This window comes from Pelophylax lessonae, assembly GCF_965119305.1.
Source record: "Pelophylax lessonae genome assembly, chromosome: 2".
NCBI lineage: Eukaryota > Metazoa > Chordata > Amphibia > Anura > Ranidae > Pelophylax > Pelophylax lessonae.
Genome location: NC_138769.1, coordinates 212,230,621 through 212,256,263, shown reverse-complemented (window position 1 = coordinate 212,256,263; position 25,643 = coordinate 212,230,621). Strand labels below are relative to the sequence as shown.

General features: G+C 41.6%; 1 protein-coding gene across 1 annotated transcript in view; it reads right to left on the bottom strand.

The window, feature by feature from the left end:
- Nucleotides 1–12,032: 12,032 nt before the first annotated feature.
- The window catches only part of LOC309547668 (amine oxidase [flavin-containing] B-like), a 198,095-nt gene continuing 184,484 nt past the window's right edge, over nt 12,033–25,643 (bottom strand). The window contains exons 12-13 of the mRNA XM_082247563.1: nt 23,523–23,585; nt 12,033–12,249 (exon numbers count right to left, since the gene is read on the bottom strand). Of these exons, the coding sequence (XP_082103689.1) occupies nt 12,079–12,249; nt 23,523–23,585 (234 nt within the window). The 3' untranslated portion in view covers nt 12,033–12,078. The remainder of the gene's footprint in view (nt 12,250–23,522; nt 23,586–25,643) is intronic.

Sequence of the window (25,643 nt, the reverse complement as noted above, 5' to 3'; positions counted from 1 at the left end):
GCCAATTATTTGTAGAACTGGTGTAATAAACCTGTGGCCCCCCAATACCACAGATTGAAGCGGGGTGTTATCTGAATATACTTTTATGGGAGTATTTGTGTCCTGCAACAATATTGCCTCTTTTGATGTGTTAAGTCTGATACACACAATGCCAAACTCCCTGGCCAATGTTTTGAACAACTGGTGTGATAGACCAGTGCCCCCCCAATACTACATATTGAAGTGGGGTGTTATTTAACAGTATACTTTTCTAAAAGTGTATTTTAGTCCTGCAAAAATGTGGCCTCTTTTGCTGCGTTAAGTCTGATACACACAGCGACAATCGCCCTGGCCAATTTTTTGAACAACTGGTGTGATATCTAGTGGCCCCCCCAATACCACATATTGAAGTAGGGTGTTACCTGAGTATACTTTTACAAGTGTATTTGTGTCCTGCAACAATATTGCCTCTTTTGCTGCGTTAACTCTGATACACACAGTGCCAAACTCCCTGGCCAATTTTTTGAACAACTGATGTGATAAACCAGTGGCCCCCCAATACCACATATTGAAGTGGGGAGTTATTTAACATTATACTTTTCTAAGAGTGTATTTTAGTCCTGCAAAAATGTTGCCTCTTTTGCTGTGTTAACTGTGCTACACACAGTGACAACAGTTACTGGCCAATTATTTGTAGAACTGGTGTGATAAAACTGTGGCCCCCCAATATCACATATTGAAGTGGGGTGTTATTATTTAACAGTATACTTTTCTAAGATTGTATTTAAGTCCTGCAAAACTTTGGCCTCTTTTGCTGTGTTAACTGTGCTACACACAGTGACAACAGTTACTGGCCAATTATTTGTAGAACTGGTGTGATAAACCTGTGGCCTCCCAATACCACAGATTGAAGCGGGGTGTTATCTACCTTTTTCCAGATATACTGCGATTCTCTAGAGACTTTTGTCACAGGGTAATTTAAAAACATGACAGGCAGAGGAAGAGGCAGACACTTATGCAGGGGTGGTAGGGGTAGGGCAAGAGCAGTAGGCCGGAGCCAAAGTGTCAAGTTTCAGAAGGCGCGTACAATTACGTCAAAGGACGCACCAGACTTGGTTGAGTGGCTCACTCAGCCTTCCTCTTCTGCACCCTCCTCATCCCCTCTCTCTCTGTTCCCTCTTCACTCTCTACTGTGTGCACCCACAAAGACACCACCACAAACACCACCACCACCACATACCCTCCGCTTTAGTCACTGGAATTATTTTCCGATCCATTTTCCATCATTTTCCGATCCTGTGAATGCCTAATGAACCTCCAGCCATCAAATACTATGTTCTTAGCTGTCAGGTAAACCCATGTGGGCTAATTTTTGGGGCCTATACTGGCCGACGCTTACTTCTGTTACCTGTGAATGCCTAATTTACCTCCAGCCATCAAATACTACGTTCTTAGCTGTCAGGTAAACCCATGTGGGCTAATTTTTGGGGCCTATACTGGCCGACACTTACTTCTGTATCCTGTGAATGCCTAATGTACCTCCAGCCAGCAAATACTACGTTCTTAGCTGTCAGGTAAACCCATGTGGGATATTTTTTGGGGCCTATACAGGCCGACACTTACTTCTGTATCCTGTGAATGCCTAATGTACCTCCAGTCATCAAATACTACGTTCTTAGCTGTCAGGTAAACCCATGTGGGCTAATTTATGGGGCCTGGAATGGCCGACACTTAATTCTGTATCCTGCGAATGCCTAATGTAGCTTCAGCCACAGAATACAACGTTCTTAGCTGTCAGGTAAACGCATGTGGGCTAATTTTTGGGGCCTGGAATGGCCGACACTTACTTCTTTATCCTGTGAATGCCTAATTTTTCAGACTGGAATTGAAAATCAATGGGTCTGTAGAGGTTCCGCCAAATTGTGGAATGGATGTGGACCCATTTTACAGATGTGTGAATGGACCCTATATGTATTTGACATGTATTTACTGGCTGTTGCCAGTTCTGGCTGATTTATGAAAAAAAATAATAATAACTTTTTCTGTAAAAAAAAATTTTTTGAGCAACTTTTCCAATTGCAATACTTCTGTTATGACATTGTCCATGTGCTGGGACTATTTTTGCACAGCTAGTACGTCTTTTGTGGCTGCAAATATGACCTAAATGTTTTTAAAGTTTGCCTCCCATTAAAGTCAATGGGGCCCGCCGCCAACTTGCGGTTCGCAGACTTTTGAGAAAATTTGCGGCTCACGTTCGCGAACCCCCCGGCCGATGTTCGTCCATCACTATTAGTGAATAAGGTGAAGCTCTGCTGACTTACATCTAATCATGTGCAAGTAAATCTATATTTTTGGGGGGGGTTTTTGCATGCTATTGGGCATTTTTTGCAAAGTAAATTTTAACCACATTCACTAAGTTAAGGGAAAAATTCCCTTGGTAATTGAACAGACTATTATTCCTTTAGAAAATCTACCCCAGATACCCCAGAAACATTCACTACCTACGTATATCACTTCCTACTATATATACTAGGCTGTTTAAAAAAAATAAATAAAAAAAAATGATGTGCCTTTGTAGTGTGAAAGGAACTATTTTTTTTTTTTGCTATACCACTAGTTCTCACCCTCCCCTCCACCAATGACGATTTAGAAACCAGCTGGTCTTTCAAACTTCAGATAATCGTTGCTATTAAACTCTATGCAAATCACAACTTCTCTTACTTTCTCACTGTTGGTCTTTAAAATATACAATTGGAAGAATTATGTTATACAGTATCTGTATAATAAGTGCAACAAAATACCCAACAGTCTTATCACATCAGAGATGTTCTGTGTCCTGTCCACAGTTCCTGTGTTATCCCAGGGATCCTGGTTAACCCTCTCAGCACTGTTTTGAGACTAAAGATCGACTAGTGTTTATGTCGTATAGACAAGGGAATGAGACTTAAGCAGGCCATACACGTTTCGAATTCCGTACGATTTATCGTGCGATAAACGCAAGCGGCACTCGTGCACATCATCGAGTGTACCATCAATGTGATGCGAAAATCGTACGACAAAACACTAGTTTCTTCTGCCAGTATAGGAAGTGATGCAATGTTGTCTTGACCTTTTAGCCACACCTCCACTGGGCACTCCCCCTACAGTTAAAAGTCGGATCGTGTCATTTGCGAACAGAGCAATCATTCGCCACAGCATACGACTATTCTCAGAAATAAAATGCCATTCAAGAGGTATAATAGGAATCAGAAAATGGCAGCAATGGTTATTGCATTGATTGCTTTGGAGGAGGAGAAGAAAAAGAAGAAAAATAGAAGGAAGAGCAGAGTGTGGGCCAAAGACTGGCTCATGCAACGAGAGCAATTTTCCCATGTAAACCTGCTAACAAACCTCAGAGAAAATAATCCTGAGGATTACCGTAATTATTTGCGGATGACCCAGCAGTCCTTTGACATGCTATTAGCTCTTGTGCAGCCACATATCACCAAAAAGGACACCTGCATGAGAAAATCTATTAGTGCAGAGGAGAGGCTCATGGCAACCCTGCGTTTTTTGGCAACAGGCAGGTCTTATGAAGACCTGAAGTTCACCACTGGAATCTCTGCACAATCATTGGGAAGAATCATATCTGAGACATGTGAGGCCATAGTGAAGGTGCTCCAGCCACAGTATCTAACCACTTAAGCCCCGGAGGATTTGGCTGCTAAACGACCAGGGGGTATTTTGCGATTCGGCACTGCGTGACTTTAACGGACAATTGCGCGGTCGTGCGACGCTGTACGAATTTGGCGTCCTTTTTTCCCACAAACAGAGCTTTCTTTTGGTGGTATTTGATCACCTGTGCTATAAACAAAAAAAGAGCGTCAATTTTGCAAAAATAGCAATATTTTTCACATTTTTTTATATGAAATTCCCCCCCAAAAAAATGTAAAAATCTAAATTTTTTAACATTTTCGGCCAAGTTGTTTTATGCTACCTATGTTTGGTAAAAAAAATCGCAAAAAGCGTATTTTGATTGGTTTGCGCAAAAGTTATCGCGTTTACTAACTAAGGGAAAGATTTTTGTCATTTCTGTTGTTTTTTTTTTTAACGCGTAATGGCTGCGATCTGCGATTTTTTTTGCGGTACTGCGACATTGGGGCGGACAGATCGGACCCTTGACTGACATTTTTGACACTTTTGGGGTTACCAGTGACATTTCTACAGTAATCAGTGCTATACATATGCACTGTTACTGTAAAAAATACACTGGTAGTGAAGGGGTTAACTTTATTTGGGAGGGAGGGGCTGTGTGTGTCCCTAGGGGCGCGCTTTCTACTGTGATTGGCTGTGGCTTGAGCTGTAAGGACACTGATCAACGGATCTACATAGTAGATCCGTGTGATCAGTGTCTTTACACCGAGGAGAATGACAGGCAGCCTGTTTACACAAGCTGCCTGACTTTCTCCCTCTCCCCCGCCGATCGCAGAGTGGCCGGCGGACATCGGGTCCGCCGGTCACACGCGCGGGGGGTCCGTGACCACGCGGGAGCGCGCCTCCGGGGGCACGCGCTCGCTCCCTAGACCCTCACAAGCAAGCGACGTAGACCTACGTCAGTTTGCCTGTGAGGGGCTGACCGCCGACGTAGATAGTCGTGCGGTGGTCGGCAAGTGGTTAAAGGTAATTATAAAAAGTTAAACTTTAATTTGTAATAATATTACTGCAAACATAAGTCTAATTTTGTGAGAACATCAATGTTATTAAAAAAATTTTTAACTTCCTGTACACGGTTGTCTGAAAAAGTTGGTAGTTTCTTAAATCAATACATACCCATTTCCAAATCATCATTATGAAAATATAACATTATTAAACAATAACCAATAAAAAAGGAACAAATACACGAAATAAATGCAATAATATTGAGCAACATATATAGATTTTTTTTTTACAGATTGGTGTATTGGGGGCCATGAAACCAAGAACCTTGATGTGGTTCATGACGCACTGACCAGCTTGGGTTTCCCTGTGATTGAGACATAGTTGGGTGCCAATATTGGCCAGATGTTACAGGTGTAGCAGATGTTACAGGTGTAGCAGCTGTTACAGGTGTAGATGTACATCCCTGATACCCTATTATATCTGTGTTATGTGTAAGATTGCCCTTTAGTCCAATGGCAATCATTTTATGCATTAAAGCTTCAAAAATGTCTCGTTGCTCCATGGACATTCTACGTAATTTGTGTGCAACAAGATGCCCCACAGCATCACATTCATCATCTTTCTGCTTCATGATAGATGATGCATCCTTCAGCAAACTGGCAGTATCGTAGTCGAGATTTCTCTTCTTTCCTCTTTGAGTTCTCTGTGTTGATGTTCCTGGCTGCTCTGATACTGAGCTTGGTGTATCCTATATAAAATGAAAAAAATTTATATTAAAATATGATAAAGAATTATCATTATAACATTTTTAATTTTTTTTCTATCTTGCCAACAGTTTCCTTCTAAATCTGAAGAATGGAAAGAAGTTGCCAAAGAATTCCAGGACATGTGGAATTTCCCCAATTGTGGTGGCGCAATTGATGGGAAACATGTGAGGATTACATCACCAGCACATTCAGGATCCTATTTTTATAACTATAAAGGGTTCTTCAGCATAATTCTAATGGCAATTGTGAATGCCAAATATGAATTTATGTACTTGGATATAGGAAAAAATGGAAGAAACTCCGATGGAGGTGTGATAGAGCGCAGTCCATTTATGCATCGATTAAAAGAAGGAATGTTGCATCTTCCATCTTCCAGTGAGACAGTTGAGGGCCTTAATTTTGTGTTCATTGGGGACGATGCATTTGCCTTACATGAACACCTTTTGAAACCCTATCCCTTGCGCAATTTAACTGCTCCCCAGAAAATCTTTTATATCAATTATAGATTGTCTAGGGCGAGAAGGGTGGTAGAAAATGCATTTGGGATCATGGCCAGCAGATTCAGAATTTTCCACACCGCCATTAATGTAACAGTGGAAAAAGTTGACATAATAGTGGAGTGCTGCTGTATGTTACACAATTATTTAAGAATCACAACTGTGTCATATATGCCATCAACTGCAGTTGATATTGAAGACCTTACCAGTGGGACAATTGTGCCAGGTGATTGGCGAAATGACAGCAGCGGCATGGTAAATTTAGCTCCTGCAAGGCCTAGGCTACCAACTGCAAATGCACGCCAAAATCGCATTCGTTACACAGATTATTTTATGGGTAGTTGTGCAGTTGTATGGCAGGATCGCATATAATGATATGTATGATATTTTGTAAGAAATTACTTGCTCTAAATAAAGACAGCTTAATAAATCATATACAATATATGAGTGTTCTTTATTCTAGTTTTTGTTACATTCTACTATGACTGTCCCATGAGGCAGAAGGACCCCTGACCCTATAGTTGTTTCATTGGGCCCTCCAACCCCCTCCCCCCAAAGAAAAAACATTGTGAATTAAACGAAATTTTGCATATACCTGTGTCTGAGTCAGTGTCTGAGTCAGTGTCTGAGTCTGTGTCTGAGTCTGTGCCTGTGACATTTCCTCTGCTTCTGGGTCAGATATTAAACTGGAGTCTGATGCAGCACTTGCTGGCAGAGTGCAATGGGACTCTCTTGGATCATCTGTGTCAGCGAGAAACATCAGGTCTTTGAAGTACCACAAACGTGGGACATAGACATCATCAGCCCCTGCTCCAGATTTCTTGGACGCTTGTATTTTTTTAAACTCCTTTTTAAAAACGGTGCGCAAGTTAGCAATCTTGTGCTTAACATATAGGTCAGTTGGATCTTTGCAAACCTCTTTACATAGCTCCTTTAGTTCTTTGATGGCCTCATCACACTTATATCTATTTGAATAATCCCTGGATTTCACATCCCATAAGCAAGAAAATTCTCTGTATTTATCAACGAATTGGGGAAGGAACTCAGTAGATGTGAATGTGAGAGGCATTTTCCTTTAAAAAAATATATATATTTTTTAATAAGTTACATTGCAAAGCCTTGTTATACATGTGTAAAATAGAACACATAATGATTTTGCACATTAATAATGACTAAATAAGAACAATAAATATTACTGAAGACACTAGAACTAACAATATATGAAAGTTTCATGCAGCCTGTTCATATAATGGATGAGCCATGTGCCATGAATAGTGACTCATAAAAGTTTTCACAGGAGTGAGGTCTATTTTTTATCCTTTTCTAACAGCTCCTATACTGCAAAAGGACTTCTATTATCAGTCATAAAATTGCATATATTAACATTAAAACACATTATTTCATTCGAAAAAAGTAAAATATGCAATGGAGAGTCAGCAGTTTGAACTTACCTCAGGGATGTGTGTTCCGCGTTCTCTGCACAAATATACTTTCCTACGTCCCAAAAAGTTGCTGCATATTCGTGCAATGCGCACGTGCGTCATATACCATGTACAGGCCCCGCCTCTTCTTTCTTTCGGGGCCTTGTTGGAGAACTCATGGCAGAGGAGCAAGCCATGGCAGCTTCTCAGAGCGAAAGATCTGGGACAGATGAGGAGCAGCAAATTGTGGAGGTGGAAGAAGTTCACCAGACAACCATAGTGACAAGCCCCAGGAAGAAGAAAGCCACCAACATGTCTTTGGAGGAGATGGTGGACATGGTGAACATTCTTCAAAAGAAGGATTATGATTGTCGCAAGCAAGTCTACCCTAAAAAAAAATGTCAGAAAAGATGAAATTCTGGAGAAAGTTATGCGTGTCCTACAGAAAAACCATGGTGTTGAACGCACTAAAGATCAAGTGAGAAAACGCTGGTCTGACTTAAAATCCAGAGAATCCCATCAGCTCAGCAAAATCAATAAAATTATTCAAAAAAGTAAGTATAAACTTTTTAACAAGAATGTATGATGTTCTTGTGTTTTTCTGTGTGAGTGTATGTTCTGTATATGCCATGTGACATGTGCATGCAGAGAGTGCATACTACACACAGCTTGCATCATTTGAATTTTCTATGCATATCTATAGTGTATTTTTGACTTCTATACAGAAATAATATGCATAGTGTGTTTGCATTTAAATATATGTATAGTATTTGAATTTAAATACATGTATTTATTAATTTTCAAAGGACATTATAGAAAGGCACATGCAGAGGCGGGAAATGAACAGCAGACAAGTGCACAGTCTGAGATGACGACTGACACAACACTGATATGTCTCGCACCAGTTGAAGGCAGTGATTGGAGCAGCATTGCCACCAGTTCAGGTACATAACCAAATGTCCCATAAACGTATGCTCATTAGAACAGGTTTCTACTGTAATTTTTATGTTTTCTTATAGGCTTTACAATGTCTACTGCTGGCAGTTCTTCATTCACATCTGCATCTGCAAACTGCATGATTGCTGATTTAATGCAAATAAATTCAGATATTGAGAAAGTTTGCACTAAAATTAAATCGTTTCAAGGCAGGATTTCTGATGTGATAGACCAATTAGCAAAGGTTTAAATAGTATTAAAAAAAACGTTTTATTTGTTATACCATGTTTCGTTATGGCACTTTAAAAATGAAAACTGGTTGTTATAAAGTAGGGGCCCATTCACACTGTCCGCATGCACCCACGTACTCCGTTCTGCTGAAAGGGGGGTCCACCCCCAAATCCCTTATGAGCAGATGTATGACAGCTCTTTCTCTGCTCTGTGTGCGGAGACATAGCTGTCAGAATCCCACCGTTCTCTTTTGGGGAATCTGATGATAATGGACCACCTGTCCATTTTCATCATATCCATCTGATCCGCCTGACAGATGGAAATGATAATTTCCATCCGTCAGGCTTTGATCGAGTCGGATAGCAGCGGATGTCAGTGGACATGTTTCACTGACATTCGCTGCCCTATGGGGATGCATGGAACATTCCAATGAGGTCCGCCTGACAACATGACAGGCAAATCTCATTGGATTGTGTGAAAGGGCCCTTGCTCTGACTTGCACTTTATTATAAATACAATTGCACTATGTGACTGTTTATGTACTTTTGTACTGTTAAATTTTGGATGTATGTACATATTGACTAAGTATATTGATGTACATCTGTACAAGCTTTTACGATCCTAAATAGGGAAATGTTTGTGTGCTGGACATGCTCAACTACACTTTTTGCTACTTGTTCATCAATAAATTGATGGTTATTTAAAAATTGGTTTCAAGTGTCTTTATTTCATGCATTATGTGATATCAACTGTATACACAGCTATTGAGCTTTATGGTAGTATAGACAAAGACATTCTCATAAAAATAATCTACTGTTAAAATGACAATTAGGATAACCATATGTTATTAATGACAAACAATATTGGAACATATACATCCTGCAGAAAGAAAACTTGCTCTACCATTTATTCTGCAACTGTACAACAATGCAGTGGGTCCGTTTGTTGAAAAAAAAGGTGTTAAAAGTCAATTTGCAATACACATACGTTTGTGTTTACACTTTTAATGCACACATATAGAGTTTGCTTGAACCTATAATATTTGATGTATTGCGGTTTTTCTGACGAACAGTCGTCCGTGTTGATATTCTTTTTATTTACGTTCCGGGTCGTTCTTTTCGGAGTCATGCGCAGTTGTGTCTTGTTCTGTGGAATCGAACGACTCAACCACTAATGATACGAAAATTGGACTAATTTCGCAGAAAAACCCAACATGTTGGATATGTGAATTTTTGCAGTCGTACGAAAAACGCATGTTTTACATACCACACTAACGATACAAAAATCGCTCTATAACACTGGCATTTTCGAGCGATATTCGCATCGTGTATGGCCTGCATTAGTCGTCTAACAAAAGACAACTTGGCAGGGCTGACACCAATCAATTGCAAAATGCTGTGTTTGTTAGCAACAATAACAGGATCTAGGAGCCAGATCCTTTTTTGGCAAATCAACACATTTTTCTGGTGTACCTTTATTTACTTATTTTGTTGCATTTTTTTTAATTTTGATTACTTTTAACATATGGATTGGGTTAAAGTAAAATTCCTGCCTAACACTAACTTTGATTAAAAATGTCCCTCCCCCTTCCTGGTACCTATCCTGCCTAGCTTGTGTAAAAGGATGTGTGTTTTTACCTTTTTTTAGTCCACTCCAGTCCGTTCATGTGATCCTACCCTGTATCTGGGAGCGCCTGCTGCAGGCAAGAGGAGGTAGCGTAGACAATGGCTGGGACATGGAATGAGTAAAGACACTGCTCCCAGTTATTGTCAAGAGCTTTCTTATACAGGGGATCACAGGGGAGCTGGAGCTGTGGGATTACATGACCAGAAATTAACAGATATAAAAAGTAACCTTTTTTTTTTTTTTTTACACAGGTTAGACAGGATAGGAAGCAGAATGGAGCAGGAGACATTTTTAAAAATAGTTACTGTTAAGCACGAATTCCACTTTAATTGGTGTTTCTGACTCTTAGATCAAACAAAATGCAATATCACCATTTAAATGAAATCATATTAGACAGATATGCACAGGTCTGACATAACTACAGGTTTGATTTCCTTTTGTGTTCTTTTCTCATTAGTTCCAGATTTTCTTATCGCACATATTTCACAACAGGTACGATAAATTAAAGTGATTTGACTGACATGTTAAACACATGAATAATAAATGCAAAACAAGTTTTCTATTGAAGACATTCTTTATTCTAGACTTTTAATCAATGTATTTAACTTCACATTCTATCAGAGAACACACAGAGATCACTGACATCTTCCATATTGGAGAGGGTCTACTTTCCTAAAACCTTCTAAAAAAGTGATACTATGTATGTAAGTGGATGTAAACCCTCACATATACCTAGTGAAGTGAATAGCCTGAGAAGACACACAGAAATTAAACAAATCCTCCTACACACGTTTTACTTGTTTAACCACAGTCTTCCCCTTTCTACACCCTTTCAAATGTGCAGCTAATGTTAAAAATCTTTCTTCATCTATCAGCAACAGAAAAGAGGGTGGAGAGGCTGCAGTTACACTGTGTTAGAGCTGATTGGAGGAAAGAGACACCCCCTCCACATAGGCAGATGAATAAAGGAACATGCAGAGCTGTATTCTGAATAGATCAGCTCAGTACTTATCCCCCTCTAGACACCCTCCCGACACAAATTTTAGCTCATGTTATCTCGTGTGTCTGAAATCTTCTCAGAAGTGACTCCTGCTGATAACAGAGGAACAAAGCACCAGAAAGAAACATTACTTAGAGCTATTGGAGAGACAAGTAAACACTACATATATACAGTATCTCACAAAAGTAAGTACTCTCCCGTAAAATTTTTGTAAATATTTTATTATATCTTTTCATGTGACAACACTGAAGAAATGACACTTTGCTACAATGTAAAGTAGTAAATTTGTTTAGTGTGCTTGTATAACAATGCCAACATGTACTGTGACATTCTGAAATAGAGCATGAGCCCCTCCCTTCGGAGACTGGGCCACAGGGCAGAATTCCAAAATGATTTTGACCCCAAACACACCTCCAAGGCGACCACTGCTTTGCTAAAGAAGCTAAGGGTAGAGGCGATGGACTGGCCAAGCATGTCTCCAGATCTAAACCCTATTGAGCATCTGTGAGGCATCCTCAAAGGTGGAGGAGCGCAAAATCTCTTAACATCCACCAGCTCCATGATGTCGTCATGGAGGAGTGGAAGAAGACCCTAGTGGCAACCTGTGAAGCTCTGGTGAACTCCATGCCAAAGAGGGCTAAGGCAGTGCTAGAAAATAATGGTGGCTACACAAAATATTGACACTTTGGGACCAATTTGGACATTTTTTTTTTTTAACTTAGGGATGTACTCACTTTTGTTGCCAGCAGTTTAGACATTAAATGGCTGTGTTGAGTTACTTTGAGGGGACAGCAAATTTACACTGTTATACAAGCTGTACACACTACTTTACATTGTAGCAAAATGTAATTTCTTCAGTGTTGTCACATGAAAAGATAGAATAAAATATTTACAAAAATGTGAGGGGTGTACTCACTTTTGTGAGATACTGTATGTGCTTAGTTCACATTTCAAGACTGGGGTTTACAACCACTTTATAAGATCTATTTAATGTTAAAGTTGCTATTAAATGTGACATAACCCTTCTTAAAGGCTATAACACCGGCAGCTGCTGTTGCGAAGAAGGCAGAACATCCCAAGAATCTAAGTAAGCCTTGAGCAGAGGGCAAGTTTCTTTCCAAAAATGTTGTTGTGATTGGCAGGGCAGGAACATCCTAAAGAAAAACATGTATAAGTTTAAATTGTATTTGTAACCACTGTAGCATGAGTGACCTTCCTAAATCATCTATTCAATGTATACTTTAGTTATCAGCTAGGCTGTCAAAGTACACAGACACATAGGTATTGCTGATGTTTGATGCTCTTATTGATCAAATGAAAGCAAAATCTACCTGGAGCGGGGGCACTTTAAAAAAGATATGTATCCTTAGAACAGTGTCTCTTTATTATAGATGTACTATAGATACACTGTATTACCAAAAGTATTAGGACATCTGCCTTTACACGCACATACATTAACTGCATCCCAGTCTTAGTCCGTAGGGTTCAATATTGAGTTGGTCCTCACTTTGCAGCTATAGCAGCTTCAACTCTTCTGAGAAGGCTGTCCACAAGTGTGTCTATAGGAATGTTTGACCATTCTTCCAGATGCGCATTTGTGAGGTCAGGCACTGATGTTGAAGAGAAGGCCTGGCTCGCAGTCTCCTCTCTTAATTCATCCCAAAGGTGTTCTATCGGGTTGAGGTCAGGACTCTGTACAAGACAGTCAAGTTCCTCCACCCCAAACCCGCTCATCCATGTCTTTATGGACCTTGCTTTGTGCACTGGTGCGCAGTCAAGGAACAGGAAAGGCAAACCCCAAAATTTTCCCACAAAGTTGGGAGCATGAAATTGTCCAAAATGTCTTGGTATGCTGACGCCATAAAAGTTCCCTTCACTGGAACTAAGGGGCCAGACCCAACTGTTGAAAAACAAATTCACACTTTAATCCCCCCTCCACCAATTGATCCATAAAGACATGGATGCAAAGAAACGAGCAAAACCAAGACGCAAGCCCTGTCCCACCCACAGCGCTAAAGTGATATGCGACCCTAAAAATGTCAGTCACCACTTAAGGATAAAAAATTTATTTGATTACAAACAGTATTTGGATAACCTGCTGCTATCACATAAATCAAACTCAATAAGGTGCATAAATGAAACGAAGCCCCATACGTGCACTACCAGCGTTAATAAACTCCTGTTTCCAAGAGCCTCAAATATACATAACAATCAATCGACATAAGTATGATCGTCCTGTTTGTTACACAATATGAGAAATGTGATTATAACAGTCTCTAGTTGGTATATAAACGATGGGAAATGGTGAATAGTGCAAGAAAGTCCCAAGACAGGTCCTCTTCAAAACCCCAACACAGCAACCTTCACCACACCACCATGCATCCACTAGGTAATGGAAACGTACCCTTATTGAAAGAGTCTGAAGAAGGAAATTCCCCTATTGGTGGGACTTTTAGGGCACTCACGTATACACAAAAATTGTAAAAATTTTGTAATTTTATTGAAGAAAATTGTTACAAAATATAAAAGGCAAGTAGAATAGAATACATCACATGTGCAATAAAGAATGACCACACCAGTTCAGGGTGAAGACTCAAATCCTGACTAGTTTCGGAGTTTACAACAGATACTCCTTCTTCAGGGGGAGAGAGGAAACCCTGTGTGGTGGTCTGTAGATAATTGATCAAAAATAGATCAGTCAATAAACAGCATGTCACAATCATTTTTACATCATATCAATCTGAACAACAGATTCAAAAAGACAAAACAGCGTTATAACTTACATTCTATGCAGTGATGAAGAGCACTATATACTTGCGCACATAATGTTAAAATCAAGTGGTCTGCATGCTCCGCTGAATACAAACATTGGCTGTATCAAAGATGTAATTAAAGTGGCGGTGCCTCTCAATTATATATTGTATCAGAGAGGGATTGTTATGGTATGTAGTGGATGGCCCCCGGAGAGCACCAGATAAAGACAACTGGATCCCAAGTATGGCTGATCAGCTGGAGGGGAGAGACATGAAAATATCAGATAGGAGCCTTTAATTAAAGGTAAGTTAAAAATGGCTCTATTAGAAAGGAGGAGAGAGCAAACAAGGGGGTTAATTGCCAGTATTATACCGTGCAATAGTATATTAAAATCAGGTTCAGTTTTATTTTGCAACAGGGGACAGGAAAAGCCCTTTATTCTAGAGTGTTGGTGGTAAAAGCCACCAATACTTCCAATTCAATATTCTATTCCTCCTATTCATAATAGTAGCCATTGAAGAGAGAGATAAACTCTAAAAAAATATAGGATAAATGAATGAAAGAGAGGGGTGTGGAGTTACCTTGTTCAGATGGCAATTGGCTTGGATACTGCTGAACAGTCCTCAATGTTCTCAGCGAGCGAGCAATGTAGCTCACCGCTGAGAATCCGAGGGTTTAAATAGGTAAATCAATTAATATTACAGCTGTATTCACTTATCTGATTGCGCTCCTGTTTCAGCTGGTCGCCTGGTGGGGTCCCTGGTGCGGAGGGGCCGAGCGTTCCCCCATCCCCGTATGTCCGGAAGTCCGGCGGGGCGGAAGTGCGGTCGGCTCCTGCGTTCCACCGGCACGTCACACGCCCCGTCAGCGTGAATTGCAGGCGGGGCGTTGTGTGAGTTAGCGTCTGCACGTCTCGTAGAGGAACAAGACTATTGCAGACAGCTTGACTCATGTTGCGGCTCGCCACTAGGTGGCGGCCGCCTCCCGTGCCGGGTTGTTTTACCTGGTAAGCAACAGAGGGCCAATGTCTCCACTTGAGTATCATCTGTAAGAGGCGCATGATAGTGGACAAACTCGATATTGCACCTTCTTTGGGTAACATTTTGTAAAATGACATGGGGAAGACGATGGAATTATATAAATGAAGCCCCTCATGAATTAGTTCTAATGTCCTCAATCTATAAGGTTTTTATACCATAAAAATAAAAAATATACAGCCTCAATGTGGCCCAGACGAGCATGCGATAACACTTGTAGGGAGATTAGGAGCCAAGTAATGTGCATTTGCCTAGTAACAGCGATCCTGAATTTGAAATTGTACATCTGCTTGCGATTATCCCCTGCTGTTGAAAATATAATAGCAGGGTTGTTGGGTCCACCATAAAATATGATGGAATAATCCAGAGGAAAGAGATGTTATTTCTCCATACCCCCTGAGGTGAAGCCCTCCAAAAAGGGTTTGAAGGATATCATCTCATTGAGTCCTGGGGGTTCGGTGGCCCTGAGGAGATATATCCACCGTAGCTCCATTTGCAGGAGAATGCAGGCATATCAAAAGCATCAAGACCTGTGATCCGGACCTGCCCCTTGGTCGGCATGCAGGACTTGTTCATCCAGGGAAATTTCCAAAAATCAAATTTTTAATTCTTGACAGGATCCACCCTAGCTCCAGAGGAGGAGACTGGAACAAGGTTCTCCTGCAAATGGAGCTACGGTGGATATATCTCCTCAGGGCCACCGAACCCCCAGGACTCAATGAGATGATATCCTTCAAACCCTTTTTGGAGGGCTTCACCTCAGGGGGTATGGAGAAATAACATCTCTTTCCTCTGGATTATTCCATCATATTTTATGGTGGACCCAACAACCCTGCTATTATATTTTCAACAGCAGGGGATAATCGCAAGCAGATGTACAATTTCAAATTCAGGATCGCTGTTACTAGGCAAATGCACATTACTTGGCTCCTAATCTCCCTACAAGTGTTATCGCATGCTCGTCTGGGCCACATTGAGGCTGTATATTTTTTATTTTTATGGTATAAAAACCTTATAGATTGAGGACATTAGAACTAATTCATGAGAGGCTTCATTTATATAATTCCATCGTCTTCCCCATGTCATTTTACAAAATGTTACCCAAAGAAGGTGCAATATCGAGTTTGTCCACTATCGTGCGCCTCTTACAGATGATACTCAAGTGGAGACATTGGCCCTCTGTTGCTTACCAGGTAAAACAACCCGGCACGGGAGGCGGCTGCCACCTAGTGGCGAGCCGCAACATGAGTCAAGCTGTCTGCAATAGTCTTGTTCCTCTACGAGACGTGCAGACGCTAACTCACACAACGCCCCGCCTGCAATTCACGCTGACGGGGCGTGTGACATGCCGGTGGAACGCAGGAGCCGACCGCACTTCCGCCCCGCCGGACTTCCGGACATACGGGGATGGGGGAACGCTCGGCCCCTCCGCACCAGGGACCCCACCAGGCGACCAGCTGAAACAGGAGCGCAATCAGATAAGTGAATACAGCTGTAATATTAATTGATTTACCTATTTAAACCCTCGGATTCTCAGCGGGGAGCTACATTGCTCGCTCGCTGAGAACATTGAGGACTGTTCAGCAGTATCCAAGCCAATTGCCATCTGAACAAGGTAACTCCACACCCCTCTCTTTCATTCATTTATCCTATATTTTTTTAGAGTTTATCTCTCTCTTCAATGGCTACTATTATTAATAGGAGGAATAGAATATTGAATTGGAAGTATTGGTGGCTTTTACCACCAACACTCTAGAATAAAGGGCTTTTCCTGTCCCCTGTTGCAAAATAAAACTGAACCTGATTTTAATATACTATTGCACGGTATAATACTGGCAATTAACCCCCTTGTTTGCTCTCTCCTCCTTTCTAATAGAGCCATTTTTAACTTACCTTTAATTAAAGGCTCCTATCTGATATTTTCATGTCTCTCCCCTCCAGCTGATCAGCCATACTTGGGATCCAGTTGTCTTTATCTGGTGCTCTCCGGGGGCCATCCACTACATACCATAACAATCCCTCTCTGATACAATATATAATTGAGAGGCACCGCCACTTTAATTACATCTTTGATACAGCCAATGTTTGTATTCAGCGGAGCATGCAGACCACTTGATTTTAACATTATGTGCGCAAGTATATAGTGCTCTTCATCACTGCATAGAATGTAAGTTATAACGCTGTTTTGTCTTTTTGAATCTGTTGTTCAGATTGATATGATGTAAAAATGATTGTGACATGCTGTTTATTGACTGATCTATTTTTGATCAATAATCTACAGACCACCACACAGGGTTTCCTCTCTCCCCCTGAAGAAGGAGTATCTGTTGTAAACTCCGAAACTAGTCGGGATTTGAGTCTTCACCCTGAACTGGTGTGGTCATTCTTTATTGCACATGTGATGTATTCTATTCTACTTGCCTTTTATATTTTGTAACAATTTTCTTCAATAAAATTACAAAATTTTTACAATTTTTGTGTATACGTGAGTGCCCAAAAAGTCCCACCAATAGGGGAATTTCCTTCTTCAGATTTAGATTGGGATGTGGCACCATTATTAGTACCCAACACAGGCAACCTTCTTTGAATTATTGAAAGAGTCAAGCACCTTAGAACAACTACACCTCGAACATCCTTAAACATCCTTAAACATCCACCTCGAAATGGCAATTCTCACCCAGGTCCTGGAATGGGCTTGTCTATTAGGATCACCAATATCCTCATAATCAGGGTTACATGCAATAAAACAAGGGGACCCATAGCGTAACATTGTCACACACAAATCATTTATTAATTCCAATCAATATTGCACTCACATGGGATACGAAGATAACAGCATATAGATAATAATACCCAAGGAATTCCGCTGCTCCTCCCGCCACATAGGATGCCACCATCTCACAGCAAGGACCGGACCGGACACCTACACTCCGGACTTCCTGGTTCCAGGTCGTGTAGACAGCGTGACGTAGAATGCTCAGCAGGGTTGCCAAGGTAGCCGCGTGCTCACGCCCTGACGTGTTTCGTCATCATGGACTTCAACTGAGGGCGTGAGCACGCAGCCCGGACACCTCACTTAAATACACCTCAATTGGGCGGAGACACAGTATCCAACTACGACCGTGACCCCGGAAGTCAGGCGCAAAGCCGTCCTCACAACCAGCCCTTGCAGGCAAAGTAGTCATCGTACAACCATGTCCCACCAAGGCCAAAGCAATGAAATTCAGCATACACCCCTCAAAAATACCGGCGGTATTACCCATTATGGGCCCACATATGTCACACAAAAAAAATTGGCGGTTACTGATATGTGTGACATATGTGGGCCCGTAATGGGTAATACCGCCGGTATTTTTGAGGGGTGCATGCTGAATTTCATTGCTTTGGGCTTGGTGGGACATAGTTGTACGGTGACTAGTTTGCCTGCAAGGGCTGGTTGTGAGGATGGCTTTGCGCCTGACTTCCGGGGTCACGGTTGTAGTTGGATACTGTGTCTCAGCCCATTTGAGGTGTATTTAAGCGAAGTGTCCGGGCTGCGTGCTCACGCCCTCAGTTGAAGTCCGTGATGACGAAACACGTCAGGGCACGCAGCTACCTTGGCAACCCTGCTAAGCATTCTACGTCACGCCGTCGACACGACCTGGAATCAGGATGTTCGGAGTGTAGGTGTCCGGTCTGGTCCTTGCTGTGAGATGGTGGCATCCTATGTGGCAGGAGGAGCAGCGGGATTCCTTGGGTATTATTATCTATATGCTGTTATCTTCGTATCCCATGTGAGTGCAATATTGATTGAAAGACATGGATGAGCGAGTTTAGGGTGAAAGAACTTGACTGCACAGAGTCCTGACCTCAACCTGACAAAACATCTTTGGGTTGAATTAGAGCACAGACTACGAGCCAGACCTTCTTGTCCACATCAGTGCCTGACCTCACAAATGTGCTTCTGGAAGAATGGTCAAACATTCCCATAGACACACTCATAAACCTTGTGGACAGCTTTCCCAGAAGAGTTGAAGCTGTTATAACTGCAAAGGGTGCACCAACTCAATATTGAACCCTACGGACTAAGACTGGGATGCTGTTAAAGTTCATGTGCTTGTAAGGGCAAGCGTCCCAATACTTTTGGTAATATAGTGTACCTCAATCTTTGCTGTCTTGCAGAATGAAAGGTACTAGTACGTCCTTGGGGGAAGAGTTGGATTCCTGTGTTTTCTTTCTGCATCCTGTTTTTATACCTGCCAGTTGCTACATCAATAGTGTATCCCTTCAGAGCTACATATTTGTGTGTTCCTCCAAAGGGACACATCAGTAATATGGTAGCTAAAGGATGGAACCACAGTGAGCAGTGGGGAAACAGACATTTCAGAGTATCTAGTTCTACAAGACAGCAAAGATTCCATTCAATAAAAGACTTAAGCCGGCCATAGACAGTTAAGGAACCAGCTGGGATTTTAACCATGTATGGTTAGGGTGAAGGATAATCATCTTCGTGCCCTCCGTTCTTCTTGGGTGCAGATTCAAGAGTCTTTAGGGGGTCTCTGCACAGCTTCAGAAGCTCCAGGCAGACCAAAGACATTTATCTGCTCCTTCGTACCAGGTCGGGGAGAGGGTGTGGTTGTCGACCCGTAATCTTAACCTCTCCAAAACCACTCCAAAACTAGCACCCCATTTTGTTGGGCCTTTTTGCATCCTTCGTAAGGTGAACCCGGTGACCTATGCCCTTGGTCTTCTCCCTGGCATGCGTATCTCCAATGTCTTTATGTGTCACTTTTGAAGCGTTCCATTTCTGTGGGAAATCATGGGGAGTATGAAGTTAGCAGCATCTTGGATTCTCCTCTGCTCTGAGGTCAGGCTCAATACCTGGTGCACTGGAAGGGTTATGGTCCTGAGGAGCGCTCCTGGGCTCCCTTCGCTGATGTTCATGCTCCCATCATTCTCTGCACTTTCCATGCTTGCTTTCCTCAGAGGGGTCGTTGAGGTCTTACCTTGCCCTCCTGTTGGCAGCCATCTTGGACATGTGCAGACTGCTGCCTCCTAAAAACTCTGATTGCATCATCACTTGTCTGCTGCTTGGGTGTCACACAGTGATGATGCTGCACACCTGACTAAATTAATCACCTGATGGGTTGCAGTCCTTGCCCTTGCATTTGTGCTCCAAGGTGCATCAATGCTAGCAGTCATCTGTTCTCCGTGTTCCTCCGTGTCTGACCAGGCTTGGCTGACGACTCTCCTGGCTCTTGACCCGGCATCAGCAGACGACCCAGCATCGGCAGACTATCCACTGCTGGACTCGACCCCAGGTTGGATGACTATCCGCTTCTGGACTCGACCCCAGCTTGGATGACTACCCTCTTCTGGACTTGACCCCGGCTGTTCCTGATCTCGCTCCTTTCCCTTACTGTGCGTTTTTGGTTGTTTGCTCTAATAAACTGCCTTATTTTACCTGCATCTCTATGTGGTCTGCTTTCCTGGTACCCTGAGAGCAGTACCCAATCTTCTCCCGGTGGGAATGGCTTCTCTCTGCCCAGAGAATACAATAGCTTGGTGGGAGGGATTCCCCTGTAAACACTTTGTGTTGATGAGGGAATCCACCATTGGCTGCAAGAAAGAAATTTGCTCTGTGTATGGCCTGCCTTACTGGTAGGTATATTAACAAGATCTTATAGACCACTAAAAACATTCAATTTCTAATGCTTCACTGTATTATTTTTTCCTTTCCATAAATGATGTGTATTTACCAGCAATCTGCCATTGAACTTGCTAGAACATTTGAATAATTCAGGAACAGTCAATTCCTGAGTACAGTCCCCACCCTCCTTTCATGTCATAACCCTTCCTCCTCTGGTAGAGTCTAATTACTCTCTGTGCTAATCCAGCTCCTCTGCCCTTCCTTTCACCTCTCTACATAACTTTCTATGTAATTACTATGGAGGAGGGAAGAGGATGTCAATAGTATGTTATTTGAGTGACAGTTCTGAGTCTGCTGGGGCTGCTAACAGCACTACCACGATGGCGGTACCAGGCCTTTTTGGATGCCTACACAAGGGGAGATTTTACAGGTAAATAATAGTTGTAATAAAAAGTCTAGCAACAGGATCTCTTTAATGAGAGTGTCTTTAAAGAAATCACTGTCACCTGTGATCAGGTGATGGCTAGCACGATATTTACTTATGGATATATGCTTAATGGATATATGCTTTGAAATCCTGTTAGCTTGTCTGCTGCTTTGCAATAGCTGAATAATTAATTTCATTTATATCTCTTGATCTTACAAGTGTTATGTTTAATTTGTATTTCCCGTCTTAATTATTACTAAGTGACTTAATAGGAGAGACAAGCATTGACTTGGAAACAGAAAGAGAATTAAGCTTTTAAACAATTACCTTACAATAAATTGACGGATGCACCAAAAAGTAGGGTAGCAGTATTTTAGAAAGCTTATTGATCATGCGCAACCCATTATGAGTATTCTGCCTTGATATATTTTATATAAATAGACTCATTTCAAAGGCTAATACTTCCAAGAACTCTAAAAATGGATAATGGGATCATATACTAACCTAAGCGTGTTTATTTCCAGTAGGAAATAACATTGTTTGTAGAGATATTTAGTAGTCAGAGAGGATTGGTTCTGAATAGTAACATCTAAAAATCTGATTATAGGTATTTTAAGTAGAAAGGGAGAAGATGAAATTACCCAGGATTATAGCTTATATTTAACATACACATTCTGAATAACAGTGAATATTTTCTTGGACTATTTTTACAGTGTGTCTGTGTGTTTATTGTTGAGTAACACTTGGGACTATACTAGGATTCTGCAAGACCTGGGGTACCTCTGGAAAAACATTTTAAAAAATACACACACATTTTTAAAATACTGTACAGTGGGAAGAGAGTCCTTTTAATGTGTCTTCAAGGGCAACATGGGAAAAACACACAGGAAAAAAGTTCCTTAAAATATATGCAAGGGACATGCCTTTACATATACAGTACATTTGAAAAAAAGGCTTTTTTAGGTATTTTCTAGATCTAGAATCTAGAGTGTATTATTTGAGAGACCATAGCCACAAATATTGTACAGTGGCTGGACAGTGCAGCTCTAGATGGCAGCAAGCATCAGCTGCCATCTGAAGCTGCAAAATGCTATGCTATACCTACCCCAGGGGTCTGAGCCCGACTTTGTCTAATCTCTTTTCATTGCAATACCTTTCTTATATACTATAGTGGAAATTTTCTGACCTGGGTTCTTCCAGAGTGGTAGATTCAAACCCACAATTTGTTCTTTTAATTTTTTTTTAAATTTTTTTTATTTTAATGTTGTTATAGTTAAGTTTTAGTATTTTTTGTATTCATGCACTGGATGGGCTTCAAACAGTACAAGCTAGGCACAACTATAGTTCGGCTTTACCAGCATAACATTTCAACCATTTCAGCAGTCAGTTGTACTGTGTTTTTTTATAGTCAGGGCACTGAGGCCTTGCTGCAAAGGGAAAACCTATGGTCATAGGCTGTCTGTCCTTCCATTGGGCAGGGGTAAGGGCATGCAGCAACAAATGAAGAAAGCAAATTCTATGGCCAAGGAGAAGGACAAGCAGCAGAAAAAATAAGGCCATAGGGGAGGGTCTACTTGCTGAGGTTTGCTGCAGTTATACAAGGAATTTTCTTATGAGGATCTGGTCTGGAAGATTTACTAAGGAAAGTGTTCAGATATTGGAAGGTGGCATACAAATACCCAGGGACACTGAGTGCCAACCTGTATGCAGGGCCCTGGTGTCTACTGCTGCTGCTGCAACATTGTGTGTATTAAGGCTAAAGTTTGCTTGGCCTGGGACACTGCATATAGTGAATCCAGCCTATCCATAGCTGAGCTGATCATTTAAAAATGTTCCAAGGAGTAGCCACAGAGTAAAGAGTCCCCTTTATTGCTACTTCTCAGGCTTGCGGAGTATCCTACAGCTCCTTATGCCCTATACCAGTTATTTATCAATAAATTTAAAAGCAACCCCTAGACTGTTTATCGAGCCTTCAGAGTGACTGTTGCTGTTTGCCTGGCTGCTGCTGCTCCCTGAACTGAAGAAGGAACTCTGGGGCAAATCAGCGGCCCTTTTGAGGGTGAGCACCACATGTATATGGGATGCGTCAGAGGGTTGTGGTGCAACTGGGGAGAGGGTGTGTGGGATTTGGCTTTACAGTGTTTTTACATTTATTTTGTTGATACCCAGGATTGACAATATGTATTTCACTGATACCCAGTAATGGCAATATTTTACTGATACCCTGGATTTGCAATATGTATTTCAGTGATCTTCAAGACTGAAACCGTTTCTCACTGACATCCAGGACTGGCAATATGTATTTCATTAATGTCCCAGAATAGCATTTTTTGAATACAAAACATCTAAATGAAACCCTTTCTTATGTTTTCATTTACAGGTATTTGGGGATAGGGGTAGATCTGACTTTGTAACATTTCCAAGTCCAATTAAATGGCTTATTACAACTGAATTTTCCTATGTAGTAATGCTCCATTGTTTCATTGTTTTTTCTCTCACTCTCACTCTCTCTCTATTTTTTCTCCTTCTTTCATGATATACTATATGAATTGGCAAAAATAGTAAATGTTGTTTTCATACCACAGACTCCGGCTCAGGCACCCATATTTGATCCTCACGAATAAGTCCCATTTTGCACATAACCTGTAAATGCATATCAAAGCCAGACATTATATATCAAGCTAAAATAAGAGTCATTGTTAGCTATATCTGCTGTATTTTTTCTGGCTATATCTATTACACCAACCCATTTATTTGTCTAAAGGATGACTCCACCAAAAACACTTCACTTTAAGTGAAGTGGTGCAGAATTGGAACGCCTTCTGAATCTTTACTTTTGTTTGAGACCTTGGAATAAATCAATATCTTGTGGCACTGGGACTTCATCAGTGTAGGACTCAACAGGTGAATATGAAGCAGAATAGGAATAAAAGCCTAAGAGCTCTATGAATGAGAGGGTGTTGGATAAATTAAAAGTTCACCTCCTCCAGTCAGAGTGCTTTTCGCTGATGGAAGTTATAGTACAGCTTTTAGAAATAGAGAAAGTGGGAAGGGTGAGCATAGTCAAGTCCCTATGACAAGTCCAGCAGCCTGATCTCAGTATGTATGCTTTTCCAGAGGGGGAGGGTATATTAGGTGAGTGAAGGGGGAGATAAAAAAATAATAGCACTTTGTATAAAAGTGCATTGATTATTTAAGGGGCATGTTTACAATACAAAGCAGAGAATCTATCATTCAGCAAAAATTCACTGCAGGAGAATGTGCAGGGTCCATGTTTTTAAAATGGCAGTGCTTTATTCTCTGCTGTATGCAAGCAGTACGAGGGCATATGCAGTGCTTTCCTAAACATGCCCACATGCATGGGTCTAAATCTCTAAATGTAGCTTTTGTGTATCAAGGGATTTACAGCCATGTGCTAGCTTATGAAAGTATGGTAAACTGTTTACTTGCGTATGCTTCAGGTACAGCCTTTCAATACTTGTAGGGGTAGTCTACTTTCTCCGCTGCAGCTGGGGCTTGAGTATAGCAGCACTGCAGAGGGAGAAGAATTCAAGAGGAACATGGTTCCCCTATGGTTTCCTGGGTCACTGGGGAAGCTATCCGATTGGAGGCTGCTGCCCCGTGTGACTCTGGTGGCCATTCTGAGTCAGGCAGAGCCTATTTAAGGTCCTGGCTCATGGGTTTGGCAAGCATTTTGCATGTGGGTAGTGTGAGGACAGTCACCGATCTGACAAGGTCAGTGAATAGGAGGAGGTTCCAGATAAGTAGGGAAAGGAATAAGGACAAGCCACCCTACCTGGAGACCTCCCCATTGGGGTCTGGGCTGTCCAGACAGCATTCTGCCCATTAAGACAGATGCTGTCGGCACAACTAAGATCTGCTCTGCTACACATTGCTGTTGCTTGTCATGAGTGTTTCCGGTCAGGTGCCTTCCCGCCAGGTTTTTTTGTGAATTTCTGGATTTTGCATTAATACAGGATCTGTTCTCTGCAACCAGAGTTTAATTACTATGGCTGCACCATGCTTACATCCCCACAGGCTGCCACAGATTGTGTTTTAATCATACAACCTGTGAATAGGTGGAATTAAGATCAATGTCTTTCTGTAAGCAGTGGATTACAAATATATCTCTCTGCAATTTTTGAATAAAAATGCAGCATTGTTATTAAAATAAAACAGTACTGGCTCTTTTATTGTATTATTTAGCTTCATTCACACGGGCATACATATACATAAACCTATGCAGAGGGCCATCTTTGCCCACGCAGGGTGTAAAAGTGTTCCGTACATCCACGTGCAGGCACTCCCATTTATAGCACACACCTAGGTAGGTGCTAGAAGAGAGAATATTGTTTTTGAATCTTTACTGCTAACCAGAGAGATTGCCAGGTACATTTATATTCCTCTCTGCCTACTAGAGAGCAGGGTGTGCTAGTGGGGTCTGCTCATGGTGCTCAGGTGCAGCTCAGTTTGTCTAAAGTGTTTCACACTGGTCCAAAAGGGAGGCATATTGGACAGTGGGAGGAAACTTGACAAATGAGTGCACAGGCATTTAGTACAGCCCTGGTAAACGGCAAAGGAAAGTACCTCGTGCATGCTGGGATACTGTATAAATGCCAAGGGCACATGTGCTTGGGGTCTTTCAGCTGGAGAGCAAGGTCCTGGAGGGAGGGGGCGGCTGTCCCTCCTCTGTAGAAGCTG